This window comes from Lithobates pipiens, unplaced genomic scaffold (genome assembly GCF_037356315.1).
Source record: "Lithobates pipiens isolate NorthernLeopardFrog02 unplaced genomic scaffold, aLitPip1_a1.2 Scaffold_3, whole genome shotgun sequence".
NCBI classification, from domain to species: Eukaryota; Metazoa; Chordata; class Amphibia; order Anura; family Ranidae; genus Lithobates; species Lithobates pipiens.
In genome coordinates this window covers 179,067,476-179,086,975 of record NW_027507790.1, presented here as the reverse complement: position 1 = coordinate 179,086,975, position 19,500 = coordinate 179,067,476, and the positions used below count along the sequence as shown (strand labels likewise).

The 19,500-nt window shown below is 43.4% G+C and overlaps 1 protein-coding gene across 1 annotated transcript in view; it reads right to left on the bottom strand.

Moving 5' to 3' along the window:
• Window positions 1-19,500, bottom strand: part of SV2C (synaptic vesicle glycoprotein 2C) — a 305,412-nt gene that overhangs the window by 20,288 nt on the left and 265,624 nt on the right. Inside the window, exons 8-10 of the mRNA XM_077462561.1 lie at window positions 4,745-4,833; window positions 1,941-2,105; window positions 31-164 (exon numbers count right to left, since the gene is read on the bottom strand). Of these exons, the coding sequence (XP_077318687.1) occupies window positions 31-164; window positions 1,941-2,105; window positions 4,745-4,833 (388 nt within the window). The remainder of the gene's footprint in view (window positions 1-30; window positions 165-1,940; window positions 2,106-4,744; window positions 4,834-19,500) is intronic.

Sequence of the window (19,500 nt, the reverse complement as noted above, 5' to 3'; positions counted from 1 at the left end):
AGCAACTTCCTTTAAATCATGAAGCCCTACCTGTGTTCACAAAATGTGAGTCTCTGAAGGTGCAATTCCTAAAGTATGTGTTCAGTGATGTGACATCTTCAAAGTAACATCTCTCAAACAGAGAATCTTGGAACACCACCGCCTTAAACTTCATCGAGATGAACCTGTCACACAAAGGTATCATTTAACTGATGCAAGGAAGTGCAAGTAATTGTAAATAATCACATGCAAATAATAACTTGTAAAATGTCTTGCTGTTAGGATGTACAAATCAATTGTAATGAAGAGATAAGAGCTGAAGGTAGGTACAACTAAGGTGAAGAAACTGCATATTGCATCCAATATACACAATAGGGCCAAATATTTGTTTACACCTGTTTATCACACCTAGAAAAGTATATTAGACATCCCATTCCAAAGCTAAGAGCATTAATATAAAGTAGCCCTTTCTCTTTTTACTTGGGAAGTCTTTTCACAAAAGTTTAGAGTGTATCTGTGGGAATTTGTGCCCAATTGGCCAAAACAGCATTTATGAGGTCAGGTACTGCTGTTGGACAGGATGACCTGGCTTGCAATCATTCTTACAGTTCATGAAGTCATGGCTCTGAAGGATACTCAATTTCCCCCACACCTGTCAGGAGGATGATTGAGCGTATGGCCATGCCCGAAGACCTGCACATAGACATATTACAAACTGTGGTTCACTACACAGGGTTTCGGCTTTGTGCACTTGTTTGCATGTATACAGTATGCACCAACTCGCACTAATGCACGTTAGCGTGAATGAGTATGCATGTCTGACACTGGCATTGGTGCCAATCTCTCTAATTAAGTACAAAACACTGAGGAGGAGTTGCCGAGTGGTCATTAATTTCCATGACCGGGCCTGCTGCTCTTTTCTTGCCTTGCCTTGCCTTGCCTGCTGATTTCATTGTATCCTAATCTTCACTGCTGACTCTATGTCTGATATTGACCCCAGCCTGGCTTCTGAACCTGCTCCATTTTCCTGAATTGGTACTGCTACCCGGCTGTTGTTGATTCCAGCTCATCTTGACTAGGCTTGCTTCTTGCATCTGTGGGTTCCTGTGTATCTGCATTCTGCACCAAATGCATTCTGTGAATCCACAGCAACCCAGCAATATCCAGCCTGCCCATAGATCATCTGCTGTCTCGACCCACCTCAGGTAACCATGCCACTTCTCATCCTACTACATTCTGTTACCAACACCAGGGGGTACTGGACATGAGGTGTAAGGCAAGCCCTTTCATTAACATGGCCTCTATTAGGTATGTGACGACATATTCATGTACCTGGCTTTGCGCACAGGAATACAGTAATGCTCAAACATAAAGGGGTCTTTCCCAAACTATTACCACAAGTTTGGAAGCATACAATAGTCTAAACTGTCTTTTTTATGCAGTAGCCTTAACAGGACCCTTTACTGTAAATACTATAATTCGCTATTTTGGATGAGTGTCCACATACTTTGTACCATACTATAAGTGTAATGGTCAGTTGTCCACATGCTTTGGTGTATATATTGGATATTTTATTATTAGGCTTCTTTTACGTGGGGGTACCTATCAATACACTCATGCAAAGGGCTGTCTTTGCCCACACAGGATGCTACACAGTGGCTGCACAGACACAGCTGCTGGTCCCAATTTGTCAGCTATGCCGGTGTAGGTGCGTGTCTTTGCTGCATCCCAATAGACATGAATCAGTTGGCTGCATGCATGTGCACAGAACACCAGTGCATCGTGTGCAGGCAAAGATGGTTCTTCGTATGGCTGTACAAATAGGTATGCCCATGTGAGTGAGGCCTTATAGTACAGTTATAGGCCCATGATTTAGCTATCAATATCACCTTTATAGGATCACCATGGCCTGCTTGCAGTCATATTTCATTTTTATAGACAGAAACAAAAAAAACTAATACTTGTCATTGATGAAATCTCCATTTCTATGGATCTGATTTTCCAAAGTGAAGTTAAAATTGTAGTTGGAGATATTTTCCCCATGGAAATATTTCACTCTTAAAGCATATTCATCAGCTTGGAGGTGCCTAATAACATCTGAGAACCAGACAGACAGTCCATAGTAGCTGTAGAAATGAAAAAGAAATGATGTTAAAAGATGCAGAAGAGAAAATAAAGGAAAGAGAAACAACTAATAAAGCCTTATTATAACCAAAACCTATGTAGTGTTTTAATTGGCATCTGTGTCTGTACTGAGGAGATCTCTAATTACTACCTGCCAGGAAAAAACCTGATGGGAATGCACTTCATCAGGAAGAGAACAAATCTTTCCTATGACAGGCCCCCTACCCCCCCCCCCCCCAAAAAAAAAGAATTGGCTGGATTGAGGCTTGCTGCCATAGCTTCAGATTCTAATCTACATTAAGCCGTAAATTAATTTATAGGCTATAAACACTTACCTCTTGCCAACCCAGTAATGCATACATGTGCGAGCAAAAAAAGTGAGCTTTAATGCCCAACCTGAGATGAAGCAGAAATGTTCAATCCCCCGTTCCCCACTAGTAGTGGTCCCGGAGTTCAGGCTTACTTATCCAACAGAGGCAGAGTCAATAGACATGGGAAATGCTACACTTCCAACCTGACCGCAGTGTAAGTATGGATGTTAAGCAATCTCAGCCAGCACTGCACTGCAAAACCATGCCTATTTCACTTTGCCCACCAGGAATTAGTCATAGACTCATATGACTAAGCCCTGGCGGGCGGGGTAAAACGCACCAGGAGGCATGGTTTTGCAGAGCAGTGCTGGCTGAGGCACTTAATATCCATACGTACACTACAATTGTGCTGGGAGTGCGGTGTTCCCCTTGTTTATAGATTCAAAGCCCAACCGTGGCAAGCTGTAAGCGCCCCCAACAGTCTGAGGTTGTGTTCTGAGAGTGCGCTAGCTACATGCTCTGAGCACATTAACTGAAATGTCAACAAGAGCGCTCTCATCAGCCAACCACAGCAGCCACATGATACAGAAGCTGCACGTTGAGGGGTTCAATAAGAAACATGTCAATAAATATTATACTAATATGTACTATGTCATTCTTTTGCACTGTCATACACAAGAATGTTTGCCCCATAATGGGTTACCTGGCACATACATTCCTAACAAATGAGGGCCCAGTAGACATTTAAAGAGCACAGTACAGCGTAATAGACAGTAAATATTATATACCACATACTCATTCAGGGGTCCTTCGGATTTGGTATGGATTTTAGGCGGAACCTCCCACTGTTTTTTTTTAAATGGCATGGGGTCCCCCCCAAAATGCACACCAGATCCTTATCCAAGCATGCAGCTCTGTAGGCCAGCAAAAGGGGGATGCCGAGCTGAACTAGAAAAAAAAAGGAGCTGGCCGAACACCTTTCAGGGACACAGCTGAATGACAGGTAAACATAGGGGCGAGGGTTACACGGTGACGTAATCAGGTGATGCTGCCCCCCATGTCCTCCTGTCATTGGACGAGTTTCACTCCTAAATGACAGATAAACATGGGGGCAGGTTTACCTGGTGATGTCACTGGGTGATCCCGCCCCATAATGACACTCAATTAATGGCAGACATGGGGGCAGAGTCGCCCGTTTATGTCACCGGGTAATACCTGCCCCTATGTTTACCTGTCATTTGGCTTTGCCTCTGGATGGGAACAGTCATGATATATTCGGATACATTCGGATATATACGGATCTCTGAATAATAAAAAATTTGTACCAAAACAAATTGCACATGTCTAGAGTGCAATATAGTACCTATGTGGATTCAGCATCTCCCACTTAAGCTCTCATTCTACTTTGTGCCTAAGTAGGTTTTCCTCACTCATGGACAACTAATTGCTACCCGTTCTCTGTTATACCCTGCATCTCATCCCATTCATAAAATTGGGCCATGATGTGTAGCTGCACTTTATACTGCTACTTTTTAAATGAGCCCCTTAAGAGTTTCAACCATCAAGCACACAACACCTGTTGGCTCCATCTCTTTACGGAATCTGAATGTGTATAGAAAAGGATACTGAATCTTTCAATTCCCTAATAAGCAAACATAGCACTACCTTCTTAATCTGCTTCATTGGCTGCTTCAAAGACAATCCTATTTTCCCCCAAACATGCACGCTAGGCAGACAAAACAGCGCTGTTACTGATATTAAAATTTAGACTTTTTGTCAAAAGTCAGAGGCTAAGCTCTGATCTACAATTCAAATCACTCCTTCGGGCTATAAATGTATGCCTACTGCCTTGTATAGAGCACATGACTGTCACACGATAGGTCAGCGGGTCTTTGATGTTCAGCATATGATTGACAGCCTGGCTTCACCTTCTCTAAAAACAAGACAGTGATATCCAACATGGGAATAACTGGGTCTCTACAGTAGAGGTTTTGTTCACTCATTGTACAATGGTGAGTTGTTTATAACTCATAATTTAGTTGGCAAAGGAATGCTAAATTTAAGCTGTATGGTGTTTTCCTATTGGTTATATGTTTGCACCTTACCAAGGTCTAATTCAATGCAGTTTTTATATCCTGCATTGCTAACAAGTGAGGCTACCTAGTACCTCACTGACTTCTAACCATTCTTAATTTCAACATATGGTCACCAATACTGCATATTTAGGATCCATTTTTAATATTATTATTGTAAAAGAAAATCTTGGTAAGCATCAATAATTGCAAACTGAATAGACATGATTAGTCTTTATTTTAATGAGCAACCCTTACCCGAATGACAGAGTGAGCCAAACTACAGTTAGCTTGATTGTGTTCTCTTTGACAGGATAGTCAAAGCACCTCATGAACGTTAACCAGATCTGCAAAATAACATATAATAATAACAATCATATGAATAAAAGGATAGCCCGTATCACAATGCAACACTTCTTATGATATAAAGATAAGAGTAATTAGGGGACTACATAATTACATGCTTTCACTTTCATTAATTTTACAATGAAGCTAAAATAGATGCAGTGTAGGAGGGACCTTTTGTCCTTTTCTGGATGATGATGATGTAGTTTCATTAACGCATCCACAACTATTTAAAATCTGGAATTATTTGTTTAGTAATAAGGTGTTTTAAATAAAGAAAAATTCTAGCTGTTTTTTGTTTTTTTTTACCATTGATGTTCCAAAACCCCTATCTGCCTTCACAGTACTTTATACTGTCCTCTGTCACTGATCATGTGCAATTGTCAGAGTTTGTCAACCATTAATCTAAAGCACTATAAAACAGTACACCAGCTGAAAATAATAGGCAAAGATTGTAGTACTTAAAGGATATGTAAATACAAATACAAAAAACAAACATGTCATACTTACCTCATCTGTGCAAGGGTTTTGCACAGAGTGGCCCCGATCCTCCTCTTCTGGGATCCATCAGCAGTGCTCCTGGCTCCTCCTCTTCTCGAGTGCCCTGTTGGAGAGCCGCTCTCCCTCAGTGTACTTGTGCGGGCACGCTCCCATGTCAGGCTGCTGCGTCCACTGACACAGACAGCATGACTTGGCCCCGCCCCCCCGCTCACCCATCATAGGATTTGATTGACAGCAGCGGGAGCCAATGGCTGTGCTGCTATCAATCTATCCAATCAGGACCTGAGACAATTGCTGGAGCTGGTGTGCTTGTCCCTGTTGCTGGAAAGACCGGGTTCAGGTAAGTAAAAGGGGGGCTCTGCATCACAGGAGGTTTTTTACCTTAATACATAGAATGCATTAAGGTGAAAAACCTTTGAGGGTTTACAACCCCTTTAAGTTAGAATAAATGACTTTATAAATGTATATATATTTAGCAAAAGGTAGCACAAGGGAATGATTTGCATGACTCTGCCTTTCATATTAAGTTCTGTGTTATATTTTACCAACATTCCCCCATATGTTAAAATTATTTTAGATAAAAATCATGATAGTTCTATATAAAGCAGTGAATGTGATATTCACCAAACATTCAGTGCAGGTATACCTTCCAGGCACGTATTTTAAATTGCAGTTACTAATTTATCTGCAGTATATTTTTTATGAATGTCTCATTCACTGCTTTATAAATATAATCATAATGAATAATAAAAATATTAAAAAGGCTCTTTATCTAAACATTACCTATATAGATCAGATAGTAAAATCAATCAATCAATCAATCAAATTCAAGGAGATAGCTGCAGAAAGGTTGAAACAGGTAAGCAGGTGATCAAATTAGAGCAATCCATGCCTGCATGTTCTCCTAAAGAGCCTAGTGCCTGTTACAAATTTTACAAATACCTCCCAAATTTTTGAGATGAGAATGCAGGACACCTACTAGAAAAAGTATATAGGCATAGGACACACACCCCATGCCATTGACCCCACCACCCCCTAAAGGAGAATTAAACAAAAAATGATTAGTTAGTACAAAGTACACTCCCTGATGCTGATGTTTTGGAATTGTAAGCTTTAGGAGGTAGGGCAAAAAGGTGTTTTTTAAAAAAAATAACAGTTAACGAATAAAGTGCTGGACTTGTGTAAGAAAACCAAAACAAAAAAAATCCCCATGCAATGATTTGACTGCTCAAACATGGTCCATGAATGTCAGGTGAATGTGCCAAAAAGGTAACATTCACCCTTTTAGAAATAAGGTAAATGTCACGGTGAAGACCTTCCTCTTGACGAAAAGGTGTTGCCAAATGTTATTTTTCCTGGGGGAATGTTGACTAAGGCCCCTTTCACACTAACGTCCCGTTCAGGCCCGCCTGTCAGTTTTTCAGGCGGACCTGAACGGGTGCTCCATAGAGCTCTATGGAGCGTCGGATGTCAGCGGTGACATGTCCGCTGACATCCGACCCGCTCCGATCCGAAAAAGTGTGACGGAGGAAAAAGCTATTTTTCCATCCGTCTGCGGATCGGATCGGATGACGACGGGCACTGCGGTCCGTCGTCATCCGATCTCCCATAGGGGAGAGCGGCGCTGTGACAGGTCCGTCCCTGCACAGTGTGCGGAGACAGACCTGTCATCTCCCTGCTCAGCGGGGATCGGCGGAGTGATCCCCGCTGAGCAAACGGACATCCACGGGGCGGATCAGAACTGATCCGCCCCGTGTGAAAGGACCCTAAATGTCCACTAATATTGTTTAATAAATAATATTCTGCAAATTTCAGGTGAATTAGCCATTAAACTGCATAAAAATAGGTATAATTTATATTTGCAGAAGGAATAAAATAATTAATGTAGTGGTGCCCTCATAGGGTCACTACGCGTTCTAGCATTCACACATTTCACCCTGTTGATCAGACATCCATTTTGGCACACTTTTTCCAGACAATGAATAGTCTCTTGCTTGCTTTTGTTGTTTTTATTAGGGGATTATAAATAAAAAGTGCGGTGCTAAATGAGAATGGTCCTAGTATTGGACCATATATTAATGACTTAAATTAAACACGCTGAACATGTGCAAACATAATTAAATATGCACAAAATGAAAAGTGCAAAATTAATAAAATATGAATTTAAAGTCCACACTGTGAAAAATGAATAACAAGAAACAGCTCAAAAATGATATAAAAGAAGCAAAAGTGTTGAAGAGTTGATCCAGGTGAGTAGATATCAACCTCCAAATATAAAAAATGCTGCGTGAAAATAGAATAGTGGGAGGAACCACCACCGATAAAACTGAGGCTTACCGGAGCATATGGACTCAAATAATTTGTCAGAGCTTTGTGGGGACAATGCATTTTAACACTGGAAAATGGTATTCACACTTTCCTCCAGGGGACACATATCACAGAGAAAATTCAGAGATGGGGTCCGTTGCATGGGTTCACAGGTTAACCATAAATGAAATAAAAATTCCACATAGTGTGAATCCATTTAACAGGAAAATATATTTAAAAAGTGATAGGAAACACTCACATTTGAGTAGATACAACAAGCGATTGTGCGACTGGAATATTAATGCAATGGCATCAGTAGGCTTACTGACGCGTTTCATGTTAGAAGACATCATCTAGGGTCTCAGATGAGAGACCCTAGATGCGTCGACACGAGCCTACTGAGCTTTTGCTTCTTTTATATAATTTTTGGACTGTTTCTTTTTTATTTACTTTTCACAGTGTGGACTTTAAATTCAAATTTTATTAATTTTGCACTTTTCACTTTGTGTATATTTAATTATGTTCCGAGTGTTTAACATTAGTCATTAATATATTCTCATTTAGCGCTGCACTTTTTATATATATCTTCTTATTTGCAATTTTCATTTGTTGTGCTGGCTACAGTTTTATGTTTGCTGACAGCGCGGTATTCACCACAATTTTTTATACCATTTATTAGGGGATTAAACTTGGATGGGGAAAAGGGACATGGGATGCCCAGATAATGAATCTTAAGCAATGGAAATAAATGTAGTTTGAATCCAAATCTGACAGTCTCTTCCTCTGCACATCTCCTCCAGCACACTACTTGAGATCACTTGCTTCACTTCACTGCCCAAATCTAGATTCAGGTCACCAATAGCACATGGCTAGGCCTCATTCTGAATAAGTCCTAAGCCTGTTACAAGTAGGGGTTTATAGTCCCCTTTGTGGTAGCAACCATTTTAGATGAGAAGAATGAATGTGCTGACACTTGGTGGACTACTGATCCCAGCACATCCGATGCAAATCCTGCCAGCCCTCCTGGCTGGACTTGACTACACAACAACCCCACAGTCTCTCCCTCTGGCTCCACATCCAACTCTTGGCATGTCTCTTCCAGAGCTTTCTAATGTGCTTTTCACTCACTGACCCAGCATGGATCCCTCCTGAATTGCTTTCTTTGGCAGTGCTTCCAACTGTCCTCTTCCAGATCCTGTTCCAGAACACCTCTCAATGACTGTGTAGAGAGAGGCTCTCTCCCATCTCCCGGCCTCAGGTAAACCCCCACAAAGGGGATTCCTTCAGACCATGACAGTCTAACACTCCATCATTCAGTTCATCCACCCGACAACTGCTCCCACAGCAGGCTGACCATGGGTATATATAGGAGGTCTGCCCCCTGCCAATCCCAGTTGGGGATTGGTCAGTGCTCCCACATGCACCTCATATCACTCCAGCTCTCTGCCCTGCCCATGAGCTGAAGTACATGTCAGTCACCTGCTGCTGCATTAAACAACTCCCCTGCCCTCAGATCAAAAACAAACAGGCCTAGCTCACAACTAGGCCTGCCTAAATTTACCTGCAGTGGCAGTATACACAAAAATCCACTACTCTCGCACCTACCTAAATGTAGAGGGTGCTACACTAGTACAACATGCATGGTTTCATTGCAAAAATATAATAAACTTCATGACAAAAAAGAAAGAAAGATAGAACGTATATTGCCTACTGTCCTTCTTGCCAACATTCCCTTCAAAACTAAATGTGGTCTTTACAGACTAACTAAATGCTATAGTATACTTAAGGCTGGGTTCACACTTATGCAAATTAGATGTGGATTTTCACCACATCCAATTCGCATTACAGGAGAATGTGACCAGCTCTCAATGGAGCCGGTTCACTCATCTCCAGGGCAGCTGCGGAGCACACAGAAGAAGGGTCCCGTGCATCTTTGGCCCTGTTTCAGGTCCGAATTCAGGCAAAAATTCAGAACTGAAACGGTGAATGGAGATGCTCCGGGCCCCCTGCTGCGAGCAGCTCCACACATGGTGTGAACATAGCCTAAATGTTTCACTATTAACAGCTCAGAAGCCATATTTTGCTATCAAACAAGTGATCTTGCTGAAATGCAAGCTTATTCTTATAATCTACACACGTCTCATGTTCTGCTGCTAAGATTATCATCTGTTTTGTGTTTCAAAGGTTAAATGGGTTTGTATTATTTGCTAGTTTTTTTTTTTAAGGCTTATACTACCTAATGCCGTGGCTTACCTTTTCATCTTTCAAGGAGATTTATTTTTGAGCATCATTGATTTTTAACTACTGTACGCAACTAAACACTGAGAGTTACAGGGAACTAAGAACTAGTCAGAAAAATGCTGCCATTGAAAGTGTCTCCTCATACTAAGATTATCCTTGTATGTTTTATAATATTAAACACAAATATTCCTTTTAAAAAGTAAAAAACTTGAAATGCAACATGTTTCAAAGATCTCATAAAAGTTCCCATACTTCATCAGAAGTAAAATACCTAAGATATAATAATGATGTCAACAACATGTTCTTGACAATATCCTGTTAAGAACAGAATAGGGACTAATAGCAGTACTTCACAAACCTCACTTCCTTAGCACTGGTAGTTTCAGAGCTGGGTATGGACAATACAAAGCCTTCAGCTATAAAATGGGGTTTGTGATAACCAATAGCCTCATCACCAGATAGAGAGGTACGAATCGCATCTCCAAGGAAACAACAAAGATGTGAAACTCCAGAACCACAAGACAATATAGTGATAACAAATCCTATAGAGGGGAAAGAAATGGGCCAAGAATACCAAAGCCATGGTGGAAAAATAACAATAATACATTCAAAAAGGGCAATGAAAAAATGGTGGAAATAGAAATCAACCACCATGAAACCCAGAATATAATCAATCTAACCAATATGGAAATGAAGGTAACAGTGGTGATTACAATGAGGAGAATTATGGATATAATCAGCAGGAAAGGAGAGATTATAGAGAGCACAATCAATATCAATACCAGTATGCATACAAACAAGGGGACAGACAGAACCATTATGACCAGTACCAGTATGACAATAGGAGAAGCCCAATACATACAAAAAAATAGATCTGAAGTACTGAGAGACTACAGAGAAGATGCACCATGCTTGTCTTTTTTAGATCAGCGCAGGCGAGACAGGACCCCTCCATACAGAGAGAGAACTCCACCACGGAACGAAGCAATGGGCAATATAAGAAGTTCAAGCAGAAAAGGGGATGCCGAGGACGACTCAAGGCCAAAAAGAAAAAGAGAGTAATTGGGGAGGGCATCTACAATCTGAGTGGTCTTGAGCTCACAAGATCAGTTAATAACATTGTATAAAGGCTTAAAATATGCCCCCAAGAAAAGTCTTAATAAATTCGAAACATATGTGGATCTGCAGAAATATACAAGGAGATTGAACATTCAAAAATACATGTTGAACAAAACAATGGCAACAGAGAGAAGGGATGCGGAAACGAGAAGAATTGTGGATGGGGATGGAAGAATAAAACATACGGGATTAAGAAATAAATCGGTATTCAATCCACAAGTGTCAAACAATGAACATATTAAAGTGTTCAATAAAATGGTGAGCCAGGATATTGAAAGTTTAAGAATTAAAAGCATACAAACCCCCCAGGCAATCAAGAGAGGTATAAAGGAGCAAAATAAGAAAGTGGTAATACGACCAGCAGACAAAGGGGGAGCTATTGTCGTATTATCCAAGGAATATTATCATGCTGAGCTATTAGGTCAGTTAAGTAACACAAGGACATACATAAAGTTAAAATATAACCCCACCAAGGAATATAAGGTTGAAATTAATTAATTAATACAAAAAGGAAAGATGAAAGGCATTTTAACCAAGAAGGAGGAGAAGTACCTGATACCAGAAACCTGCAGAGTACCTGTTATATACACGGTGCCTAAGATTCATAAAAACCAAACCTCACCCCCAGGTAGGCCTATAATAAATAGAATACAATCTATCAACTCCAGATTGGGAGAATATATGGATAACTTTATCCAACCATTAGTCCCATATATAAAATCATATTTGAGGGACACAAAACATTTATTGCAAATCCTGGAGAAAGTGGAAATCCAGCCAGATGAAAGTTATTTGATTGCAACAGCAGATGCAACATCGTATATAAGTATTGCACATATGGATGCCATAGAAGCTACTAAATGGGCCATGGATACATATGGAAATTTGGTATCTAAGCAAAAAGATTCATATTAAGGTGCCTAGCATATGGTTTGCAGTACAACTATTTTTGGCAAAATATGGAGTCCTATCGCCAAATGAATGGAATAGGGATGGGGGCTAAATATGCCCCTAGTGTTTCTAATATTTTCATGGGGAAGTGGGAAGAAGAAACGTTATATTCAAACCCCCCCGAGCAATTGGTTTTATTCAGGAGATTTATAGATGACTTCATCTGGAAAGGAGATCAAGAGAGTCTAATACAGTTTTTTGAAAACCTGAATAATAATCAAAAAAACATAAAACTTTCGTATGAGATTAGTAGCACTAGTGTAACATTTTTGGATTTGGAAGTAATGTTGGAAAAAAATGGGTTCTCTACAAAAACATACTTCAAACCAGTCGAAAGAAACAGCTATATTCCAACAGACAGCTGCCATTATGATCCATGGCTCATCAATATCCCGAAAGGACAAATGATTAGGATCAGAAGAAATTGTAGTAGTATACAGGTATTCGCTGAACAGGCTGAACAAATTGGAAACAAGTTTGTTGAAAAAGGGTACAATGAAGGTTTCATAAAAGTTAAATCAAAGAGGTATTGGAAACACCAAGAGAAACTCTCATTGTGGATAAAGAGAAAAAGGTATCAGAAAGAAATCAAGGTCCTCTATTGATATTTAATTACAATGCACAACATAAGAAAATTGAACAGATAATAAAAAAGCACTGGCCACTTTTGAGAGCTGACATGGAATTAAGTAAAATGTTAACAGAAAAACCAAGGTTTATCTATAGAAGGGCCCCTACACTAAGAGATTTGATTGTGAAAACTTACCGGATACACCAAAGAAGCAGAATGCGGTCTTCTTCCAAGGAAAGAGTTTTTACCCATGTAAAAAATTTTTTGCATGCTGTAACATGCAGCAGAAGGGACAAAAGTGCAATAAATTTATATCAAGCACTACAAAAAAGGAATATGTTATAAAGGATTTTATCTTGTGCCGCACAGAGGGGGTAGTTTACATGTTGGAATGTTTCTGCTCCTTACAATATATAGGAAGAACTAAACGTCCTCTTTGGAAAAGACTACATGAACACATACAAAATATAGAAGCTGGTTTTCTGAAACACAGTGTCTCTCGCCATTTTGCAAAAGTGCATAATAAAAATCCTGCTGATTTAAAGTTTTGGGCTATAGAAAAGTATAAACCCCATTGGAGGGGAAGTCACAAAATTAGGGAGTTAAGCAAAATGGAATCCCGATGGATTTTTGAAATCAATAGTTTTGCGCCTCTAGGCCTCAACATTGATTTTGACTCAAATTGTTTTATATCTGATTTCTAGCCATTTTTGAAGAAATATATACATTTCTATTTTTATTAAGTAACATACTTTAAGTTTAAGGCATTTGAGATAAGTATTAGTGGGGAGCCCTCTCCAAAATAGGGGTGGGGCATAGTTACATATGAATCCAAAATAAATGTAGTATAAACATATGATTTATTTTTTAAATTGTTTATTTATAACAGGAGATGGGTCCACATAGACCAACAAAATACAAACATTCCACATGTTTAACAGAGTAGCAGGCAAAACAGGTGATACAACAACAAGTCTCTGCTAACATTAATATCAATATCAAAAACTGTTAATACCAATTTCGTGGAATTCAGCGGATCATCACTATCTCGTGGGCACACCTCCCAAGGTCTTTTTAAAGGAGCAACTACTCGGATATAACCCCCAGGAATGGGGGGGGGGGGGGATAGAGCGAGAAGGAGAGAGAAAGAGAAAGAAAAAAGGAGGTAATCGGGGGGGCAGGTGGAAGGGAGAGGAGCGGGAGAGGAGGAAGTATGTGGGAGGTAGCGGGAGAGGGGTGGGGGGTGAAGGGAAGGAAAAAAGGTGGGGAGCAGTGGGACACACGATCATGGAGCGTGCAGAAGTCTGATCAGATGGGCACATACGGGATCTACGACCCCTTAGCTCAGCCAACTATAGTTTGTTCTGCAGTATTATGTGTCAGACCCTCTCAGGGCCTGGCCCGCAGTTGAGTATATAAACATAGTCCAGCCCTGCCAGGTTTTAGTGAAGGCCTCTTCTCTATGTTGTGCTGTGAGGATAAGGTCCTCCATTTTTCTGATATCATCCACCTTGCGAAGCCAGAGGTCAATGGTCGGCGGGAGAGCCGATTTCCATTGGAGTGGTATGCAGGCCTTAGCTGCGTCAAGCAGGTGGCGAATCACTGATTTCTGATATTTACTCTCAGGGATGTTGGAGGCGTGTAAGAGAAAAAATGCTGGGTCGTCTGTGATGGGCTGGTCTATGAATTGTTGTATGGTCTCACGCACCACTTTCCAGAAGTGCGCTAGTTTTGGGCATGACCAAAAGATATGCAACATTGTCCCTTTATCTGTGTGGCAACGCCAACACAGGTCCGGTGTATTTGGGTAGTACTGGTGGAGTAACGAGGGAGTCCTATACCAACGTGAAAGAATTTTATAATTGGTTTCCTGGATCTTGGCACATATTGAGGATTTGTGCGTAAATCTGAGAATACGGTGCCTCATGGAGGCACTGAATTGGCAAACTAGTTCTTTTTCCCAATTAAGTAATCCCGGGGGTGTAAAGTCTACTGAGGGGGCATTTAAAAGGTTATATGTCAACGAAAGTGTGTGAGGTATGGTACCCGTGTCAGTGCATAGCACCTCCAGGGCCGTAGGCGTCTGGGCGTCCGCATTGGGAGGTGGGATTGTGGAAAGAAAATGTGTCAATTGGAGAGTCCTCAGAAAATCCAGGCCAAATGGGCCCGTAGGGTCCATGAGGTCTGCCATCTGCCACCTGAGCTGTAGTGTGAGGCTTGGTGTAGGCCCGCCTCGCCCAGACTCCGGAGACAGCCGTCGTAGAGACCCGGCGTAAATAGGGGGTTGCCTATTATAGGGTAAAGGGGCGAATTCGGGGAGGAGAGGGACGTTTGCGATATTATCCGGGCGCAAACTCTCGCCGTGTCACCTATCAGTGGATGGCGCTTTATCTCTGTCGGAAGTGCTGGGTAACACCATGGCGCCCCCCTGTAGCGGGATTGGACTTTGGGACTGTTCCAGCTTGGCCCACAGCTTAATTCCCTGATGTCGGCACCAATCTATGAGTCTCCCCAAATGCACAGCTCTATAGTAAGCTTGGATGTTAGGTAAAGCTAGCCCACCATGAGACTTGGGGAGAACAAGAAGTTTATACGCGAGTCTCGGCCTTTTTTTAGCCCAGACAAAGTCTGTAAATACAGATTGCACCCTTTTAAAGAAGGCGGTCGGGATGTGTATAGGTAGTGCCTGCATCAGGTAGAGAATTTTTGGGAGAATAGACATCTTTAAGATGTTGCAGCGGCCTATCCAGGAGTGCATGCCTGATTGCCATTGGGTCAAAAGGGTTTTTATTTCCAACAGTAGTGGTGGGAAATTAAGTTCATACAATTTCGAGAGTGTATGGGGAATGTATGTTCCTAGATACCTCAGGGCCTTATTTGTCCACTTCAAGTGGAAGCTGGTTTGAAGGTGCGTGAGCTGCGCCGCCGGTATCCCCACCCCCATTGCCTCAGACTTCGCAAAATTAATCTTTAAGTTGGAGAGTGCCCCATAGGTTGTAAACTCATGCATCAAATTGGGAAGGGATACCACCGGGTTTGAGAGTGAAAAAAGCAAGTCGTCAGCGTAGGCTGACACTTTGTATTGAGTTTGCTGAATCGGTATACCCGTTATGTTCTGATTTGATCTGATACGGCATAGGAAGGGCTCGAGTGACAGCGCGAAAAGGAGGGGTGAAAGTGGGCATCCCTGTCGCGTACCGTTGGTAATCTGAAAGGGTTCGGAAATTACCCCATTAGCCCTAACCCTGGCCGACGGTGACGTATATATTGCGGAAATCCATTGCAGCATGTTATTACCCAGTCCTATATGGCGTAGTGTGGCCGACATGAAAGCCCAGTTCACCCTGTCAAAGGCTTTCTCAGCATCTGTGCTGAGAAAGACACTTGGCTTGTCTCCCAAGATGGCAGCATGCAGCAGGTTCAGGACTTTGGTGGTATTATCCCTAGCCTCCCTGGTTGGGACAAATCCTACCTGATCTAGGTGTATAAGGTCGGGGAGATATGGCTGCAGCCTTAAAGCCACAATTTTGGTAAACAGCTTAAGATCTGTATTCAGTAGGGAAATTGGACGATAGCTCCCACACTGGGACGGGTCTTTACCCTCTTTGGGGATCACTGCTATATGGGCCTGCAACGTGGCCTCATGGAGTTTACTTCCCTTCGGAAGGTGATTAAAAAGATGAAGTAGATGATGCCCGAGGGATGGGAGTAAAGTCTTGTAATATTGTATCGTTAAGCCATCAGGTCCCGGGGCCTTCCCTCGCTTGGTATTACTTATTGCCATTTGGAGTTCGGACAATGTTATAGGAGCCTCCAGAGTGTCCCGTATTTCTGTCGTCAGGGTGGGCATGTTGGAAGAGGTTATGTAGTCGGCTATATGTTCTTGGGTAGGCTGGGTCACGTTTAGGTTGTATAGAGTCTCGTAAAAGGACTTGAAAGTGTTGGTAATTCGGTGGGGCAACGTTTCTCGATTCCCAGAGGAAGAGAAGACGTGAGGTATATAAGAAGCTGTCCGTTGGGCTTTCAGAGATTGCGCCAACAGACTGCCGCATTTATTGCCCGATTCGTAGATTTTTTTACGGGAAATCTGGAGTGCTGCCTTAGCTTTAAAGTGGAGAAGATCGGTTATTTGAGTTCGTATCGTGTCCAGCTCACTACCTAAGGGAGTAGTCGGTGTCTGTTTGTGTGTCGCTTCTAGGATTTGAAGTTTACGGAATAGCTCGGATAATTGAGCGGTTCTTTGTCTCTTGATCCGTGCGCCGTGTTTTATCAATACCCCTCGAATCACGCCTTATGCGCCTCCCAAATGAGGCCCGCGTCGCAGTCCCCTGTGTTGTTAGAGTGGAAGTAATGTGATAATTCTGTCGTCACGTCATTTAGCACCTCTACGTCCTGGAGGAGGCCCTCATTAAGCCTCCATGGCTTCTTTTGCCCCCTATAAAGTTCGGTTAAAGCATAGTGTAATGTTACAGGGGCATGATCCGACCACGTGATTGACCCGATAGTGGAGCCCTTGACCGCCTGAAGCTGGTTATGTGGCATCAAAAAATAATCGAGACGTGAATAACAGAGGTGCGGCCTAGAGAAAAAAGTGTAGTCTCGTTCGCCGGAATGTAAGAGGCGCCAAACATCCACTAGTTGTGAGGCATGTAGGGCAGTCTGTACAGCTTTCCGTGTGCTACCGGGGATGGAGGACAGTCCAGTAGAGGTGTCCTCTGCGGGTATTAATGGGATATTTAGGTCCCCGCCTACGATCAGTTGTCCTTCCTTAAAGCCTTGAAGCAAGTTTAACAGTTTTTTCACAAACCGGTCCTGTCTGCTATTAGGGGCATAGAGATTAGCGATGGTAACCTTCACACTACCTACCAGGCCTTTGAGAAATAAAAACCGTCCCTCAGGGTCTGTCATTAAAGCTATCAGAGTCCATGGGACCTTGGCAGATATTTGAATGGAGACCCCTCTAGATTTGGCCTCAGAGTATGTGGAATGATAGACTATCGGGTAAAATCTGTTTGTTAGGATAGGGAACCTGTTCTCCCTAAAGTGCGTCTCCTGTATCAAGACAATATCAGCGTTTTGTCGTTTCATATCGTTTAGTAGCATGCGTCTCTTCTCTGGGACATTAAGTCCCTTTGCATTAAGGGTAACAATTTTAAGCACGTCCATGTTCGTGTCGGGATGGATGGTATGGGAAGGGGGAAGAGAGGGAGGGGAAAAGCTGAAGGGAGGAAGAGTGCAGTATCGGGGTGTGAAAATAAAAGGTTAAAGAAGTGGGGGATAGACTTTCCAGAAAATGGGAAGCGACGGAGAGGGAAAGACTCCCAGCCGATACTGTCCAGCGAAGCTGGAACACTAAAGTGCAGCCAATTGCCGCTTCAACGCCCACCAGGGGTGCCTGGATGAAAAGCGTCAACCTAAGTGGGGGAACGAGCAGTGCGGGCCGACGGGGAGCTCCCGGAGCCACCCCGGAGCCTCGGGCCCTATGTGTATGTGTAGATGTGGGCAATAAATTGACGTCTGTATAGGCAGGACAATATGAGCAGAAGTATAGGGGTCGTCCAGGATTCATGAGCACAAAACATGTCACACAACTAAACAAATTATAAAGTTGCACAGGCATCGACAAGGTAACTACACTGGCTGGAAACACATTACGCTAACTAAAGCAAAAAAAAAAAACCCATATAACAGCTACAAACAAACATCCCCCCATATATAACATTGCGACACAACCCCCCCCCCCACGCCACCCGGGGGGGCATCCACAGGTCCCAGATAGAGGGAGATAGATAGAGGAGGGGCGGGAAGAGAGGAAGGCAGGGATGGAGGGGACGGAGGAGGGAGGAGAACAGGCCCCACCCCAACAGCCCCCACCCCACAAAGTCCAGAGCCAGCACCCAGCCTCCCCCAACCGCTGTACAGGGCCCATCACAGCAACCCACCCGGATCCCCAAATGTCTTGTTACGTCACCCCACTCCAAGCCTCCGCAGGAACACAATAGTCTTGGGGTCCATGTGGATGGGTCGTGGAAGGCCCTGAGGGTGGAGGCCGCCCAGGCCCGGACGGCCACATGGCCGGGGATAATCCTGATTGGGGGGGATGTAGAGCACAGGAAAATATTGTGGGTGAGGGGTGAAAAAATTCAGCCAGTGCAGAACAACATAGTAGGTGCTGAGGGGAGCTGTTATGACTCACGTGACCTCGTCACTGAAGCGGACGTAGTGCGGGATCGACCTTTGGACCTCTGGGAGCGAGCCGGTGGGGCGGCGCCTCCCGGCGTTGGGCCCAAACGGCCTGCCGGGCGCGGGATCCTCACCAGCCAGTTTGGCACCTGGACTGGATCTGTGCCCAGGAAAGCAAAGAGGGCGGGGAGGTCCGCCGGTGTGCGTAATGTAAAGGTTCCGCCATCCGTGCGGAAGATGACTGTTAGGGGGTAGCCCCATCTGTACGTGCAACCCTGGCGTCTTGCAGCTTCCAGAGCCGGTTTCAGCATGGCGCGGCGTTGTAGCGTAGCCCTGGAGAGATCCGGGAGTATCTGAACCCGAGCACCGTCAAAGTCAATGGCCCCGTGGTCCCACGCCCTCTTTAGAAGCGCTTCCTTCTGTACGTATCTGTGTAAACGGCATAGAACATCACAAGGTCGTGTTGGATCGGTAGATCTGGGGCCCAGTGCCCGGTGAACTCGGTCAATTTCCAGGGAGGGAGGCGGGTCACCCAGGAGCCTGTGAAAGATAGCCGTGACAGTCTCTGCCAGATCTTCAGGACCCGTAGCCTCCGGGATACCCCGCAGTCGCAAGTTATTGCGGCGACTGCGGTCCTCCATTTCCTCCAGGTGGAGCTGCATCTCCTGCGTCACCACCGCCTGGGTATCCTGTGCGTGTTCCAGTGCTTGCACCCTAGTCGCCAATGAAGTGAGCTGGGTTTCCCCCGAGGAGACTCGGTCTTCGACGGCATGTAGCTCAGTCCTCACCTCTTGTA